We start from the raw sequence: 19,086 nt of genomic DNA, 5'->3' as shown, positions 1-19,086 counted from the left end.
CTAACTTGTTTTGTTTATTTATTTTGTTCCAGCTTAGCTACAGTGGCCAAGACTGTCAGAAGATACCACCAGCTCTGAACAAAATGTTTGGAGAAAAAGTTGAATGCCTCGATCTTAGGCAAGTTTATTTCATATTTTAAAATAAAATAAAATCACTTTGTTTTTTATGTACCACTTATATTTTTTTATAATTTGACAACCAACTAGTTTAGGCAATACTATGCCTTCTTCAGGGTTAATTACAAATTAACATAACATATATAAACTTTTCACAGTGAAGGTAGAGTGGGCGTGGCTACGGGGGTAGAGAAGAGAGGGGATTTGTGTGTGGATTTAGGGAGAGGCAACATATTTAAAATGGGACTATTAATAAGATTTATTTGATCATTAATAATATTTAAATTTTTATTTACAGCCTTTCTAATCTCCAATATTTCAAAATAATCAAGTGCATATCCTTTTTTGTTTGTATGTAGAATTTCGATGCCATCTTCAAAGTTGAATGAGTGACTATTTGTTAGAATATGGTCAGCAAACTCTAAAATTATTGTTTTTAAGACATCTCATATGTTCTTTAACTTTAGTTTTGAAAGTACGTGATGTTTTTCCTATATAAAATGCCTTGCAGTCATGGCACATCAACTTGTAAATGCCTGATCGATCTAATTTATCAGTTCTTTGTTTGGTGTTTTTTAGTATACTTCCTATATTATTGGTTGTGTAAAATGCTGGTGTTATGTCATCCGGTAAATCTTTTAAAATTTTATTTGAATAATTGTTGATGTATAAAAATCTTCATTTAAATTTAATTTAAAGTGAGTAATTTAAACTACTGTATTTTTTTTATTTTAATTCATTTTAAATTTTCCGCAGTTTCAACAGTCTCGTGTCCCTTGAGGGTATCAGTGGGTTTCCGTCTCTGAGAGATCTGATATTGGACAACAACCGTTTGGTGGATGTTCGTCCTCTTAGTTACTCACCACATTTGGCTGCTTTGTCTCTAAACAATAATCTGGTAAGAAGCAATGTTGTTTATTTATTTTTTTATTACTAATTTTATAGAAAAACTTCATACCATGGTCTCCGTGGTCTGGTCTCCATTCTATGTCAATCGCATAAATCACATTGAATCAGTCCAACATTGCTTGCTTCGAAAAATAGCGTGGATGCTTGGACTAGAGAGAGATAATTATTCTTATGCTGAAATAGAGTCAATGTTAAATATTTCTAGTCTACAAAAACGTAGAACTAATATTGACTCCATATATATGTTCGGTATACTAAATTTAAAGGTATAATCGATGTGCCATCATTACTGGGACAGGTAAAATTGCATATACCGACTCGTAGGTTGAGAAACAATGAAGTACTGTTCATCGATTATCATAGAACAAACTATGGCCTTAATTCTCCAATGACCCGTCTTAGTCGTATTGTTAACTCAAGACAAGATCTGGACTTTTTTGGTTTAAATTTACAACGATTTAAACGAGCACTAAATAAATAGTCCAGATCTTGTCTCGATGTCCCTTATGTTTGTCAATGCTTCTTTTCTTTTTTTTTCAATGTTTTAAACTATTATTTTATTGTAATATTTAAACCGTATAAATTATATACATGGACAATGTCCGTTAATAATTTAATTAATAAATAAACACCACTTACATACATTTTTCATGTGCATGTATGCAAAGTCCCCAACCCCCGGGCTGCGGCCCGGTACTGGGCCATGGATCAAATGGTACTGGGTCGCGCAAGGCCCTGCTTAAAAATCAAAATTACTTTTAAAAAATCGAACATGCCTATATAATTTATCATAGTGCTGTAATGACTGAAAATTAATCCCGATTGTCATTTCCGACATCCTATCTACGTGAAGCGGGGTTTTCTGCACTGACAGCAATCAAAACAAAACAAAGAAATAAACTGGACATAAGGTAGACACTTCGGGGGTCACAATCTCCTATTACCCCCAGATGGAACCATCTCGTTTCAATGAAGCAAGCTCGGGGTTTAGCATTAAGTTAAAATATTTAATATGGTTTTATTCCTTTTGAAGGGGTTACTGTATTTCATTTTGAAGGCATGTTTAAACACTATTCAATTAAAAATATGACATGAAAACACATAAAACTTTAACATCAAAACTTTTAAAGAAAATACTTGAATAACTTTCAAGTTAATATATCTGCAAGATATCAGAATAACATTAAAATCCCGATATAAACCCTGAGCATTCTCAAAATTCTTTTCTCTATCTTGAAAAAAAATACATTTAACCTTCCATTGAACCTTTTAAATATTGAAAATACTCCTAAATCCAAAAGAAAATTTAAAAGATATCTGAAACTTAATAATCCTTCATTGGTATTATATATGTTTTCTTCATTTTTCCCACAAACCTACTATTATTTGTCACTAAAACTTATGTACCACAGCTGTATTTTTTTAAATTATATATTGTACAAATATATATATTTTTTTTAATTCGTTGAATTTAATTCAAATAATTCTAACTTTGAAAATTAATTATTTTTAGTTTTGGAATTCAATCATAAACAAGTACCTAGGTACCTGCTTATCAATAAGTCTAGACTTATGACCGATCTTTGGCTCGTTTAAGTGCCCATTATACACGCTGTGTAACATTAACCATTCTGCCTATGTTTGAACATCTATATTCCTTCGATTCTGCTATCTGCTGATCTTTTGTGAAGTTTAAAGAACGAGCTAAAAACTTTATTGACGTGGGTGACAACCGCTTTTGAGAGAGTTGTAAGACTCGTACTTATGATGTTTTATATTTCGACAAAATATTATCTTAGTATCATACGTCAGCAATCGTATTTAAGCAAAGATTATTCGGTTCCAGATAACAAATCTGGAAGCATTGCTCATCAGAATATCCGAACAACTTCCCAACCTGACGTACCTCAGTCTCCTCGGAAACCCGGCGTGCCCTGACCAGCTATCAGATAGAGAGAAGGATGATGCCGACTACCAGAGATATCGGTAAGTAACGCCAGCCGAATTAATAGAATCTCTAGTTTTTGTAACCATTCGTATTATGGTCATAAAGAAGTATTACAGTATCTGACATAGCCTTCCATACAAATTGCCAAACTCACATTGAAAGAGACAATAAAAACATCGAAATCACAACCAAATTAAAAGTTTAAAAATAACTCGATTAAACTCGAGCGAAACCGAGCTGACGAATCAGCAAGGCTGGGAGCTCAGACAGACCCAATAGGCCCAGAGCCCTACCGTGGATTGCGTAAATGTGCTCTTCGTAATGAACTTCAGTAGTAAGCTCGGAAGCAAAGCATAACATTTAGTGACATCACTAATATGTTCGCTGCTTTTAGAATATGCTACTGTGATCTGGTCTCCCTTCTATGTAGACCAGATAAATCCAAAAATACAAACACCACCATGTCAGAACATGCACTTAAATTAGGTTAATAATTTTTAGCGATATGTTTCAGGACTTGTGGGGGAGGGGTTAGGAAGGGGAGGGGCTAAGTGGTTTAACGTTACAAGATTGGTTAATTTTTAAATCAAAAGTGGGCTATCATGAAAAGATATTTGGTTATTTATTAGGGGAATATTATTTAATAGATAGAAAAATATTTAGTTTTTTTCTGTTTGAAACACCTCCATGTTGTTTAATTTAATCCTTTTTTATTATTTGAATGTAAAATTTTAACTCCTGTCGTGATTTGAATTTACGAGATGATTAGCAAACTCTAAAAAAATATTATTATTTAAACATTTCATTTGTTCTTTAATGCGAATATGAAAGTTACGTGACGTTCCCTAATATTCCTTGATGGACACTTATTGTACCGTAATTGGTACACCTCTGAGTTGTTCAATGTATCATTTTTATCTTTATAATTTATTAGTGATTTTCAGATATTATTTTTAGTATGAAAAGCAGGTTTAATATTTTTGTTAAAAAAATTTCAAATTTCGGCTGAGGTATTATTTACATATATAATTCTTCTCTACTTACAAATATTATACTTATCTTTGTTGGTATTTACAGGAGGATATAAAAAAATGTAATCGATTGTTGTTTAAGTTTCCTGTTTGAAAGTGTACCAATTAATTTTGTGGTATAACCGTTATTTATTGCAATTGGTTTAATGGTGTTTAGTTCAATTTAAAAATCACATTTAGATAAGGGAACACTAACCAATTGGTGAAACATCGAATGGAAGGCGGCATGCTGTTGATAAATTGGATGGTTGGATGAATTACCAATTATGTTCGTTGGTTTCTTGTTGGTTCTTAAAAAATAAGTGATTATCTCTTTGAATTTCTAATTAAATTGAATTTTTTCGTCAATGTATGCATATAAAAATTATTCAATACCTCCCATGACTCCGAACACAATTACTAGAGTTACTAGACATTCCACCCTGATGCTGCAAAAGCAATTGAAAATCAACCAATCAATCGAAATAATAAACGGGCTCAATGACAACACATCACCTGGCCATGACGAAATAAAAGTTGTTACAGTCAAAAAAATAAAGGAAGAAATGACCACGACAATAGTGAAAATAATAAATAAACATATAGCAGACGGAAGCTTTCCAGAAGTAATGAAATTAGCAAGAATAACACCAATTTACAAAGGAGGAGAAAAAAACTTAGCTTCTAACTACAGACCTATTGCAAACTTAACCATTCCAAGTAAAATATTTGAAAAAGTGCTACACAATCGATTATACCAACACCTCGAAAACCTTAATTTTATTGCAAAAGACCAACATGGATTTCAAAAAAGAAAGGGTACCTCCACAGCAATGACATCAGTTTGCAACTTTATACAAACCAAAATTGATAAAGTAAATACAGTGACTGCACTCATACTTGACTTCAAGAAGGCATTTGACACAGTCCACATAGATACCCTTCTAGATAAACTACAACATTCAGGAGTTAAGGGACAAGCTCTCAAAATATTTAAAAACTGTCTACAAGGAAGAAAACAGTTTACGAAAATTGACGAACACAAAAGTAAAATAACAACAATGCAATTCGGAGTACCTCAGGGATCAATATTAGGACCATTGTTTTATATAATATACATTAACGACATAATACACAGTGACATAATGGGAAAAAAACAATCTATGCGGATGACTTAGGAATTTTATATGAAAACAAAAATGACATTGAAACGACTAAAACCATCAACAATGACGTGCAAAAACTATTAGAATGGACAAACAAAAACTTCTTAACACTAAATCCCAAGAAATGCAATATAATACATTTCAAAACACAAAAGAAGAACCATAACATGAACATAAAAATAAACAACGAAACTCTTAAAGAACTAGAACATGGGACTTACCTAGGACTCACAATGGACAGACAATTAATATGGACAAAATACATAGAGACGGACTCACTAAAATAATGGCATCACTACATAGCCTCTTCTACAAAATTAAAGATTTTATACCAAGAAAGGAAAAAAATATGATGTACGAAGCCTATGTCAAAAGTAAATTGAGTTACATGATCGCCTTCTGGGAAACTGGTAACAAGACAGACATAACAAGAATACAAAGACAACAAAATAAAATTCTTAAACTAACATACAACCTACCCTACCTGACCTCTACGACTGAACAGTACAAAAAAACACACCAGTTTTGACATAAACTACTTGACTAAAATTGAGACCTTAAAAATTGTGCACAAAATAACACTGGGAAACATACAAGACGACGACATAATATTTGCCAAAAATGCTGACATACACAAATATAACACCAGACAACAACAACACTATCATATTGAAAAAGCAATGACAAACACAGGACAGTCAAAAGTACTACATAATGGACTTAAACACTACAATGACTTACCTTACTACTCGAAAACTTTTACTGGAGACAAATTTAAAATCAATCTGAAAAAGCACACGATGACTGGACTAACTAAACTAGACGAGACATAAAATGACTAGACAATATAAAATTTCTAATGTAACCCTAACGGGTTTTTAAAATTGTAAATAAATAAAAAAATAAAAATAAATTAAATTTAACACAACTTTCGGTCAAAGAGGATTGGTCTACTTCTCCATTCGAGTGTTCAGCCTGCTTTCATTGTCCATAAGTACAGTTAGTAAATACTACCACAATAAAATCGCTATTCAGAAATGGATAATGGAGGTGGGATGCGCACGCATTGATGAGTGGACCAGGCCAAATAGGTAGAAAAATGTTTTATTTATGGTATTTTTATATGTGAGTTTTATGAGTTATATTATTATCGCTAATAAAATTTAAAATACCCAGGTTTGATAGTAGACTTAATCATTTTTTTTCAGCATCTCTTCAACAATCGAATCTGGGTAAAAACGATATATTCATGCTGGTCTTACGATAAAATTTTTAGCACGATTAATCTTTTCAGCGAAAGAAAATACTGTTTTAAAAAATATATTAAAATTGCGATAGAGGCGTTACAATAGCAAAATTTTTACCCACAATTTTTTTATCGTTTTACTTATTGGTTTTCATTCGTTTATTATTAATTATATATAATATGTACGAGTATATATGTGCATTTTTGTATGCGTATATGTCCATGAGTGTATATATATATATATATATATATGCATGTTCGTGTGTATATATATATATGTATAAATGTGTTTGTATTTTTATATATATATATATATATATATATATATATATATATATATATATATATATATATATATATATATATATAGTATGTGTGTGTGTGTGTAAGTATATATATGTATGTTGAATGTGTACATTTAAATACATTTTTATTTCTTTTTTCATTGTTTTACATTTACTTGCTATTTCTTCTTCTTCTCTTCCTTTCTTATTTTCCCATCCCACTTTCTTTCACCCCTAGCAAACTGTACGTTTTGTTTTTTTTTTATATTTTTGCACCTATATGAAACCCTGATTGGTCTTGTTTTTTGTTGTTATTCTTTATGTAGTGTTTATAACTATGACTGTGTTGGTTTAAAAATCAAATAAATAAATAAAAAATGAATAAATACGTATTTGAGATAATGATTTAATTGTGTTTAATAAAGCGTGTTTCAAAATTATATAAAATGTCTCCCTTGGCGCTGGACACCCCCAGTGAACATAATCTTCAATGTAAAAAAGTAATACATAAATTGTAAAAGAACAAATGAATAAACGGCTATCACAAAAAGGAAAAATGTATAAATGGGTACAGCATTAATATTAGATAAACTTGTACTACTCGATCTGAAATCCAAAAAACATTATTCCTGTAAGGCAACGGACTTTCTCCCTTCGAAATATTTAATATATTTATATTACTTTTTGTACTACCTCTTAAAGTTAAACTGCTAAGGAATTTATTTGATAAGGGGGTAATATTTTAATGCTCCGCATGTTTTACTAAAAAACAGCTTTTGAATATTTTGTTTACTGAAAACTTCATCTTGGGAAACAAGTTTACTCGATGCTTTACCAAGTTACAAGAAAAGTTGATTCACGTAAAAGTAAACTTGGCGCGTAGTGAAAGTTAACATTAATAAACTTTCTTAGTAAAACATTATGTAAACGTATTGTAAGAAGTAGGCAGTGTTTTGCCCAACGCCATGTTGCCTTTTCTTGTCATTCAAATCTAATGATTGTACAAGTAAACTTAGCCAGTATAGACTCTAGGGTTATTATCCAGAGATCTTTTACCACAATACAGTTGCCTTCTGGGAATCCTCAGAGTCCGTATTATGAAACTTTTCATTAAACGGAAACACGGGCCCGATACCACATAACCAGTGGCTTGAGGTTTTGGATTTAATCACAAAAATACTCTAACCTAACTTCTATTGCCCATTTTACACTTATTGTTCAAATCCACACGGCACCGTTATACGGAATTAGACTGGGTAAACACTTCTTTAATCTACTGCTACTATTACCATCACGCAAGCTAAACTCAGTAAATTCAGATAAATAAATCGGTAGATTCGTTATCCGCTTACAAAAATTAATTGAACTGTTACTTGTGACGAGCCTCACTGCCAACTACTACTCTAAAAACTGTTTTTACTATTTTTTAGGTTTATTATTATTATTAACAGTTTCGTTGCTTGTTTTCAGAGAAGGGGGGCAACTACAGCCAAAATAGCGAATTGTTCAAGATTTAAAAAAATCGGTAGAATTACCATCGAATTCAGTAGATTGATAGATTACTCCCAAATCGGAAGAGTTAACAACGCTGATCACGCCATTTCCCCGTAGGGTTGAGCAAAGAGAACGGACCACCACACACGTCTATCATGCTATATATTCCTAGCTTCTTCCACATTCATACATCCATACATGCCCTTCGGTTCTGTCTGCTTTTGTCGATTTTTTAAAGATTTTTGTTTATCTGACCGTGCCACATCTTCCTCGGTCGTCCTTGTCTTAAGTTACCTTTTATTCTCGCTTTATATATCTGTTTACTATTCTTTCGTCATCCATTCGTTCTGCATGACCAAACCCTCTCAGAGACCCTTTCTTAATCTTACTTCTTATTTTATTTATCTGTTTTATTAAATTTAGTTTCTACTCGCTGATAAAAAAAAATGAAATAGGAAATCGGGTGGATATTAGTCGGCCTCATCGTGTTTTGGTTAATACGTTTATCTGGCATTGAATAAATAATTTATTTTTTTAACATATTATACATATATACCTACTACGTGAAAAATCAATCCACCCGATGATTTTTACTGTGATCTGTAAAAAGTTTCATTTATTCATACTGTATTTCAGTGACCAAACAGTTCATTCATTTATACTACTCGTATGTTTCACTGACTAAACTGTGTGCACAATTTAACCTAAAGATGGCTCCTGCAATAGTAGCCGAAACGTCGGAACGAATCCAACTTACACGGGATCACCCAAAAAAGATCTACGCTCCTATTAACACAGATTATATTTTTTCAAATAAGTTAATTTATTCGACTCTCGTTTAATGCCAGTACTTCTATATGGGTGCGAATCTTGGCACCTTACCAAAGCTCAAAACACCAAACTTCTGAGTTTAGAGAGTACGTGCTTGAGGAGAATATCAGGCATAACGTGGTTTGATTTCATAACTAACATCGAAGTCCGAGAACGGACTCAGCAGCAGAAAACAGACGCAGCTTATATACCGTTTACATACTCGTACATATGCATAAAGGCGAGCGTATTGCCTCAAAGCAATTTTATCCTACTTACCCAAACCATTCAATTTGAAAAAATCAGTGGTATATGAGCACATTGTTGGGATATTATAATATTTTCGTTGGTATTAAATAAAAATTTACTAAATATCTACACTCTACTATGAAGAGAGGAGGGGGTAAAAGGGGATGGAAAGAGGGAGGAGAAAGGAAAAACTAAAATATTCAGGAAGTGACAATTCATACATGATTTGAATGTAAGTAAGGAAGAGCGTAAGAGTGTAAAAATCATAAGTCTCTTCTGAAATTGCCGGTAGAAAAATGTCAGTAAATATTAGCATACGAGACGTACACATCTCTTCTTTATGGTTAGGACACTCACTACACTAACATGCAAATACTAAAATATTTTTTTACATTTAAATTTGTTACAACAGAGTAGGAAAACATTTTTGAGAAGGGAATATGGTAGTTTCATTTCATTTTTTATTTTTTTGCACCACAACAGGCCAGAAGGCCCAATTACAGTGGTGAATTACATTACAGAACAACCAGGCTTGAGAAAAATCACATTTTATTTTTTTGTGTTCTCACCGGGAATCGAACCCGGGACCTTCCGTGCGTGAGTCAAGCGTCTTGACCACAACACCACGGAGGCCACCTAGGTATTTACAGGGCATTTGACTTGTCATCGGCTAGTTTAAGTAGCCATTTCACAAATTGTGTAACATTCACCATTCTGCCTATGTTTGAACATTTAGATTTCCTCAACTCTGCCACCTGTTGACTTTTGTAAAGTAAAAGAGCTGAAACCTTTATCATGTGGGTGAGATTCATCCGGCTGAACTAATTCACCTATTAGGCAACGCCTGAAAATAATTTTCCAATTTTCAGACTTCTTCTTTTACCAGGTAGTTAATTCAATAATGTATTGAGTATGTCCAAATGCTTGCAGACTGGCGGATTTTCTCCCTAGGGAGATATTCATATTTAAACTTCTTGTAACAGAGAAAGAAAACATTTTTGAGAAGGAATATGGAAGTCTAGGCATTTACAGGGCTTAAAAAAGTTATATAAATATCCATGTTCATTGAACCGGGTTGTGGTCCCGTAGTAGTATTGTTGACTCACGGACCAAAGATCCCAGGTTCAAATCCCACTCTAGCACAACTCGATTTCCATTTTCCAGCACAAGTTATTTACGACTTCCAGGAAATAGTCGGAAAAATGTAATATTTGAGTAAATAATAAGAACTCGAGTATTTATCTTTTTCCTTTTAAAAATAATGTAATTCAGCCGTATGAATTTCACCCACATCTACAAAGGTTGTTGAGGAAATGTGGATGTTTGAACAAAGGCACAATGGTAAATATTAGACATAATATAAAGTAGCTACTTAAACAGGGCCTCGATTATGATGGGAAGATAAAGACGTCATACCTTCACCTTGACGGTATAGTTGAATAGTAATAGTTGAAGATAAATTCCCTCTAGCGATTATAAAGATATACTACAGACTTTTGGGTAGGTACATCGATATGAATCAAGGGGAAGCGTACGTCACGGTACATATATCTACGCTTTAAAATGAGCTTCAGTATGAGTCACGGTTGAAGATAAAAGTCTCCCGACCGACTACAAAGGCATAGTACCGATAACCATCAAGTTTTGATGTGAGTACATAGATTTATACCGACGGGTCTAGAACCCCTCGATACGTTTATCTACGCATTAAAAGTGGCAAAAATTAAGAAACACTAAAGATATATAATATAATCAATTAAGTACTTCGTCTCTGTTGAAATATTTATCGATATTGCAATTAAATTTCAGTTACTACGTATTACACCACCTGCCGGGACTGAAGTTTCTAGACTCCCGGCGCGTGAGTCGCGAGGAGAGGGGGGAGGCGAGGAGGAGGGGGCAGTTCCTGCGGGTGCGCCGCCCCGCCTCCCCCGCGCCCCCCGCCCTAATCTCCACCCCGAGCCCCTTCACCCCCTTGCCCACCACACCTCGTAGGCAGCAACACAGAGGTGAAAAAAAATGAGCATTGCTTATAAACCTGTAGCTCAATCACAAATGACTATCGACGTGCTAATAAGCGACGTGATAACAATTTCTCACCATGGTTGTTTATCGTATTCGCGATCACAATGAAACATCAGTGAACACCTAATATTAAATGTCAAAATATTTACAATCACATATTTCAATTTCACTAGTGTACATATGGAAAATATTCCAAAATTGCTATTTTATTTATTTATTATGCTATTTATTGCAAGCCAAATGTCAAGAAAAGCAGTCGCCATAGTAATTGTAATTTAATTGTCACTTTTTTGCATTAGATACTCCTTACTATTTTGCAAATGCAATATATTGTTTTTTTATAGTAAACGCTGATTTTTCGGCAGTGAGCTGTATTTATTTACGAGGAAAACAAAAAACAAACCGACACGAGCGTTGACTCAGAGATTACACACGCGTTGACTTTTGACTGCGATAACTCAAGCATGTTCATCATTGTTCGTTGTGATCGCTCAATTGCTTAGCACGTTTTTAAGCACTTCGATAATCATTTGTGATTGCGCTGTCGGCATAAAGTTAGGCCTAAAGAATAAGGATGAGATTACCATCCCATCATTATATGTGATGTCATTAATTGAGGGTATATCTAGTTCATTAAAAATTATATATGAAGGGTAAGTTCTAGGTTTTTTTCAATATAATTTAAGCGTTGGTTTTTTGGGCAATCAAAACATAAGTTCACAATATTACTACTAAATGCAATTTTAATATTAATTTAATACGTATATTTACATTAACGTTTACCATTACGTAAAAGAAAAAACAATTCTTGTGTACATAGTGGGGAGTGACGTCTTACAAAAGTTTGTTTATTTTCTTTTTATTCATTAATATGTTTAGGATAACATACAAATTACAAAAAAATAACATAAATATAAACATATTATAATTTATGCATACATATTAAAAAGGGGGGGTTCAGCGGTTTTTTTAATTTATTAAAAGACTATCAAACTAAGCCAAAAAAAATAATATATTTTTATGTATCATATAATCAGCACTATGATTTTTTAAAGTTTTTTAATTTTGAAATTGCTCCGCGTGTGGCGACACAAATTACCTTCGGTGTGTTCTGCTGATTGTTGAATTGGCTTCCCGTAAACCGGAAAGCTATCCCAACACTCATTGGTTAATTCGGAAGAACTAGTGACGTCGTTCAAAGCAGTAAATCTTATTTTTTTTCATTATTTCTTAAGAAATATTTTTATTTCCAATTTCCTACACCACTGAACTTCCTCATGGGAGTTAACTCTTATTTGATTTCCATTGTAATCGGGGCCACGGTTTAAAATATTAATTTTACTACGCTGCTACTGTTTTTTTAACATACTTTGCCTAAAAAAAATGTTTTTCAAGTACTCATTTTAAAAAATATTTTTTCCAGGTGCCTACGGTAAATGCCTTTATAAATATTCTGGAAAACATTCTGAGGGGAATCGCTTCATTTGTAATGCAGATCTCTGATGTCGGACAGGAAGGGTACCTCACAATAGATTATTCGAGAATGGAGGTACAAATCAACCCATTGAAACTGCCCTCGGTCGATGCGAAGATGCATAATGTTTTGTTTTTTTAATTTTTAATTTACATATAGAGTGTTTCTGTTGAATGCATTTTTTTGTGTATTTGTGAAGAATAGAACCAAACAAAATATTGAAACACGATGTGCAACGAGCATTAACTTTACGGTACCTAAAAGTAGAACTGCTTTTTTACATTTCACTTCACGGCAGCCATAATCATTTTTTTCCTAGCCACATACATATCGACGCTAGAAAAGAAAATATTTTTTTTTATATTTATTTATTCAACTTTTTGTGCATAATTTTATTTATACATTTGCGGGCTTATTGCCAAATGGAAATTTCTTCCAACCAACCAGTTAAATAATAGTTTTATTTTTATAAATCAAGGTACAAAACATATTCAATAGAAAATAAAGATTAAAAAGCTAAAAATATATAAAAATAGAAATAAACGCATTTGTTTATAAATTACCTTAAATCAAAACTATTACTCAATGGGAAAAGGGGAAATAGAGGAGAGAGGAAAGGAGGAGAGATTAACGATTAACAAACGACATCGCAACATATAGCAACTTTACAGAAGAGCCTTTTTTATATTTTATCAATTTGAGAAAAAAAAAACACTGTTTTTACATTTTTTCATTTTGTCAATATTGTTGTTTAAGACTGATTAAAGTATTTATTTTTGTAATTTAAAGATGTTTTATTTATCAGTTAACAGAATATGAACCATGTAATTTTAAACAAAAATCAAAATTAAAATCGAACATAAAACATTTTTCTTTTTTTTTTAAGGGTGGGTCCAACGAAGCTCTGACGCCAGTAACGTATTTTTTTACCACGACGCCAGTTAAGAGTTAAGTTTTTATTCAATCACATAGGAATTACGTCAAAATCATACGTATGTATGAGATTATTTTATTAATTAATAAAAAATCAAAAAACTTTATTTAGCTCTTCTGTAAAGTTGCTACATGTCGCTAGGTATTTTTTTTTTCTTTTCCAGCGTCGATATGTATGCACGGGCCGGAACATTACAGAGATATGACTAAAAAAGAATTCGTAAAGGGAAAAACATCATCATCATAATTTCCTTTCCGTACCTAAATGAAATAAATTCAGGTCTAAAAGGGCTAGTTTTTAACATGACTTTTTTGGTGCAATTTGTCCTAATATTATAGATACAATACATTGATTTAATTTTAGTTATTTATTCATATTTCTTTATGGAATTCCATTGTAATGATGTAATAACTGAGGATTATATTCTATAAAAATATTAATTGTTTTATTGCAATCTACGGGGTCAAACTAAAGTGACTAAGAAAGGTGAGTTTTTAAATTCTATCTGCTGATTTATTAAAATTCTACCTCTATTATTCGTTAATTCAATTATCATTCATTCAATCCAATTTTCGTTCAATCGTTCAATAAATATTTTCATAGAATAGAATCCTCTCTCATAGTACACCGCCAACACATGTTTTCAATAATTTGTCCTTCTGTTTCATTGAAATATTACGTATTGTATTTCTTTCTTACTTGAAACATACCTACACTTAAGATAATATTTAGTTTTATATAAATTATCTTTACATTGTATAAAATTTACCAATCTGAAGATGCCCATTAGAGGGTGAAAGCGCTAATTGATAAAATAAACAAGTGGAAGTGTACCAAGTATTCTTAATTAGTAACTTACATATACATATAAGTTATTACATCATTATAATACATTACATTTAACTGACGAGTTGCCTAAAAAAAGAGGTACCTAGATAATTTTAAAAGTCAAACTATGTAAAACATTGACCATTATTTACGATGTGTAATGAACCTCTGAAGTACATTACATTTTTAGATTAATGGGAAACTTGTAAACTATGTATGGTATGTCGAATACATCATTAATAAAAATACCAAAAAGTCCTTACTAAAGTACATACCTTAAATACAAAAAAATGCGATAAAAAATAAAAGCAATTAGCCATCGAAAGAATTGAAGATAAAGTAAAAATAAGTTGGGTGCTTAATTAAGCTTAAGATCTCAAAAGGATATAATGTACAACACTGTACTGTAAGTACTTAGTTCTTGAATAAGTTTTTTTTTTTAAAAACTCTGCACACGACAAGGATTTTTTAAAATTATTCGTATTTAATTAGCGACTCGCGTTGCCGATTGACGGAAATACCTAATAATTAGGTATAAAAAAACATTTTAATCTTGTCCCGATAAAAGTGCCCTAAATTACGTTTTTTATACCTACTTTTTACCCGTTGTATAGATAGTTCACTTTTATGCCTATCTTCTACTTAGATATACGAATATATCTTACGAGCTAAACCCAGCAATGCTTTGCTATTACTAGATTTGTTTACATATTCGTATGTAGATTAAATGAACACAATCGAAAGTTTGATAGCAATTATTGTATTTAGTCTAAATTACATATGTACGTATACATTATAATTTTTGTGTTTCGTTTTACATAAATTGTGAGGACAGATTTTTTTAATATGCATTAAATATTCATTCCCAGGACTGCATTCTCCTCGAATGCAGCCCCGGAGAATGATGAATAAAACATTTACGCTCCTAACTATTTTTATACAGAACAGATTAAAACTTATAAGAGTTATAGATATACCCATGGCAAAGCCCAACATTTTGGGAAATACCGCTCGTAAATCAGTCCGGTAGTTATTCAGTATATCGAGGACACACTTACGAACATTGCCTTATATATAAATATTAAGATAATATAGATATAGATATTAGGCACGTTTATAGGAACCTTTATATAAGGACGAAGGTCCTTATTATTTTTTCAAATTATTACTTCGGTAATAACTTGCGTCTATTATTTTATTATTATTTTAACCTATTTTTCATGTAGTGGTTCATAATAATTTCTAAATTTTATTTTTGATTAATAATTGAATTAAGCTATTAGTATAGGTGTGTGCTTATACGTGGAAACTAAGCATTAAATGAAACAAAAAGTAATAGCATTAAAGCCGGTTGCATTAAAAAAGTCATGCTAGATAAAATTTACATAAGACAATGCAACTCATGCAACCTATTTCGTCCAGTTTATCGAAAACGCAACAGTTGAATTGAGCCCACGTAGAATAGCATATACCATACAAAGTGTTATCTAAACGTAAAATGGCATATTATATAGCAACGAGGTACCATTGACAATCGTCACTTTTGTGAAATAAGCATTGTTTCATTTAAAAAAAAACAATAAAATTGACATAATAGAGCTTTTCCTGAATATTTTTATTCAATAAAGAACTTCAGCCCTACGGGAAATTGAATACAAAAAATGTTTTCTTGCCCGCGTTAAAAATTAGAGCATTAAATTGCAGGGTAAAGTTTCTTAAAAATGTACAAAAAAAATAATGAAAAATCATTTTAATAAAAGCAACTACTTCGAACGACGTCACTAGTTCATATGAATCAACCAATCATAAGAGAGATGCGAAAGATATACAGTTTAATTACAGTGAACGGACCAATCGGCAGAACTGATCGAGAATAAGCGGAGAGAACCTCTGATATCACATGCTGAGTAATTTCAGAAAAACAAAACATAAAAAAATCAGAGCGCTGATAATACAATATATTTTTTTTTATTGCTTTTTTCAATAGTGTATTAACATTTTTTTTTAAAACTACAGAACTTCCTCATTCTAAAAAGAAAACGACATCTAAACAAAAAGGGTATCCCTTCAACATGGGCACAATTCAATTATTTTTCTAAACTTTTTTTGGCACAACTGGTCCGGTCCTTATTCGCCAAAATAGGTTGCAGGAAAAGAATTACTACAGAAACTCATTTTATCAATTTTATCTTTTTTTACCTTAGATATACATAATAAGATAGGTACTGACATGAAAGATACAGGCATAACATCAAATTACGTCTTGTATGTTTTTATTCGTAGGTTTATAAAAATGTTACAACGATTCGTGGTGTACTGTTGGGTGGGTTCGGATGATCGAATTTAGTACCAACCGAATAAAATAGCTATTCTGATATGTTGAAAATAGTAAACGAAAGTTATGAATGAAATTATTGATTATTAGAGCTTTTATAAACACTAAAAGAGTCTTTGAGAAATCCTTTATATGTACAATATGTTAAATTCGATATTCCTCCCGGGTGATAATACCCTTTTGATTGAGCTTATTCCCTACATAAATTTACATACCGTCAAACGTGACAATTTTGCCCAGTTTTAATAAACTTTTACAATATCATAATTTTTTTGTATGGGACTAATCCTATCCATTTTGTTGAATAGTGATACTAATTATTTTGAGCATTTTTACAAGTACAAAACGTTTGCTTTTCTTTTATTTATGCAATTTAAGAAGACAAAACATGCTGGGCAAAATTATCTCCACTTGTTGACAATTTTGCCCACTTGGTAATTAACTGTTATTTTTGGTTTTATCATCCTTATCATACGGTTTATTACTTCTTTTTGGGCGAAAAAACTGTTTATGTTTAAACAATAGCATCATTGACGCATCACCATTATAAAATCAATGAAAAAAACCGGTGGGCAAAATTGTCAACTATTTCCTCAATTTTTCTATACAATGTGGATTTGTGGGCCAAGGTTGGCACATGATTGGATTTATAACAAAACCAAAGGAGTTTATCTCAAATCCTTTTAATTTGTTCGTGTTTGACTATGTATAAGCCAATTATTTTTTTTTACAAACCATTTCAGTTCTGATGCGATTTTCGTAATTAAGGGAGCTTGCCTCCAAAACGGTTTTTCTTTAAATGTGTATGTAGAAAAAAAACAATCTTTATTTTTTTTGTATAGCAGTGCAATTATTTGCTAGATTACCTATATTTTGAAATTGTATTTTATATACAGAATTGATAATATTTTGTATGTTTTATTTTCTTCTTTAGACTGTTAAAAATATTTATGCAAAAAACATTTTTTTTTTTAAATATAAGTCTTCATAATTTCACAAAAAGCTGGCAAATTTAATAAATAAAACTTTCTAAAATGTGGTCGGATATTCTTACATTTTTTAAAATGGTTTAAATTAAGCGATGAGGCTCGCAACCCATCAGGTCACTTCTCTCGGGGGGGCGCAAAGAGGAGGAATTCTCAGGAATGTAGAATTGCCACTTGGAATGTAAGAGGACGTATGACTGATAAGATGAATGAACTGTGTGATATAATGAAGAATAAATGTATAGATTTATTGTGTGTCTCTGAGACTTGGAAGAAAGGGAGTGGTTCGATGGAGCACGGTGATACTCTGGTTCTCTGGTCCGGTCTCCCTGAGACGGACAGAGCTTGCCGGGGTGTTGCTGCGTTTCTATCGCCAAGAATGATAGAGGGCATGAATGAATATGAATTTGTAAGTGAGAGACTCATGTTTGTCAGATTTAAGGTCGGACTGACAAGATTGCTTGTTATCATAGGATACGCTCCTGTCAACTCCGACTGTGAATCTGAGAAGGACGAGTTTTGGACGAGTCTAATGAATGTGATGAATGGGAAAAAAGATAGCGAAAGGATAGTTTTGGCTGGAGATCTTAATGGTTGGGTGGGAACAAGGAGAGATGGGCTGGAGTCAGCTCTAGGTATGTTTGGGGATGCAAGAGTGAATGACAATGGGAAAAGACTGCTAGAGGTATGCCTGGAATGGAACCTTTTTGTATCAAATACATTTTTCGAACATAAAGGAATCCACCAATACACATGGGAGAGAGGAAATGAAAGGTCGATTATCGATTATGTCATCATTGACTCTAGATTGAAGCCTGTAACTGTCGACACACGTGTGTACAGAGGGGCCGAGATGGAATCAGACCATTTTTTAGTGGTCTCAAGGGTGATTCTGTTTAAGGGATGGCGGTCCCAAACAAACAAAGTTCAGGCTCCTTCTAGAGTCAAAGTTGAAAAACTGCAAAATGCTGACATAAAAGATAATTTTGAAAGATCTGTGAGTCACAGACTGAACGAAAAAGATGTAGAATGTATGGGTATAAACGATATGTGGGAGTGTTTGAAAATAAGTATGTGCGAGGCGGCGAAAGAAGTGTGCGGTGTGACAACGCTAGGGAGAAAGAAAGGTGATGCGTGGTGGGACGACGAAGTCAAAAAACTCGTTAAAGAAAAGAAGGATGCGTGGATAAATTTGCTTGCTGTAAAAAAGAATACAATTGAATATGAATCGGCTAAACGCGTGTATGGTGAAAGTAAGAAAAAGGTTAAGC

General features: G+C 32.4%; 2 protein-coding genes across 4 annotated transcripts in view; both read left to right on the top strand.

Annotated features, from left to right (window-relative positions):
* The window catches only part of LOC148275674 (leucine-rich melanocyte differentiation-associated protein-like), a 52,971-nt gene extending 38,152 nt beyond the window's left edge, over positions 1-14,819 (top strand). For 2 of the 3 annotated variants that reach the window (XM_088235364.1, XM_088235362.1), the window contains 5 exons: positions 33-118; positions 874-1,015; positions 2,873-3,012; positions 11,043-11,242; positions 12,682-13,238. In XM_088235364.1, coding sequence (XP_088091490.1) covers positions 33-118; positions 874-1,015; positions 2,873-3,012; positions 11,043-11,242; positions 12,682-12,761 — 648 coding nt within the window. In that variant the 3' untranslated portion in view covers positions 12,762-13,238. Of the gene's footprint in view, positions 1-32; positions 119-873; positions 1,016-2,872; positions 3,013-11,042; positions 11,243-12,681; positions 13,239-13,618 lie in introns of those variants that run through there. The other variant, XM_088235363.1, reaches the window with a different exon arrangement.
* Positions 14,820-18,020: 3,201 nt separating this feature from the next.
* Positions 18,021-18,715, top strand: LOC148275673 (uncharacterized). Its single transcript, XM_088235360.1, has 2 exons — positions 18,021-18,500; positions 18,623-18,715. Exons 1-2 carry the CDS (start codon positions 18,021-18,023, stop codon positions 18,713-18,715), a joined length of 573 nt encoding a protein of 190 aa, XP_088091486.1.
* The last annotated feature ends 371 nt before the right edge of the window (positions 18,716-19,086 follow it).

The sequence above is a fragment of the Micrasema longulum genome, unplaced genomic scaffold, assembly GCF_059751315.1.
Source record: "Micrasema longulum isolate JH-2025_06_02 unplaced genomic scaffold, ASM5975131v1 h1tg001364l, whole genome shotgun sequence".
NCBI classification, from domain to species: Eukaryota; Metazoa; Arthropoda; class Insecta; order Trichoptera; family Brachycentridae; genus Micrasema; species Micrasema longulum.
The sequence above is the reverse complement of the archived record's forward strand: the minus strand, read 5'-3'. Positions and strand labels throughout refer to the sequence as shown.

Bases quoted from the DNA above. Each gene is read 5' to 3' on its own strand.
- LOC148275673 (XM_088235360.1), top strand. From the start codon at position 18,021: ATGAATGAACTGTGTGATATAATGAAGAATAAATGTATAGATTTATTG. The intron at 18,501-18,622 runs GTATGCCTGGAA...CATTGACTCTAG, and splicing joins ATGGGAAAAGACTGCTAGAG to ATTGAAGCCTGTAACTGTCG.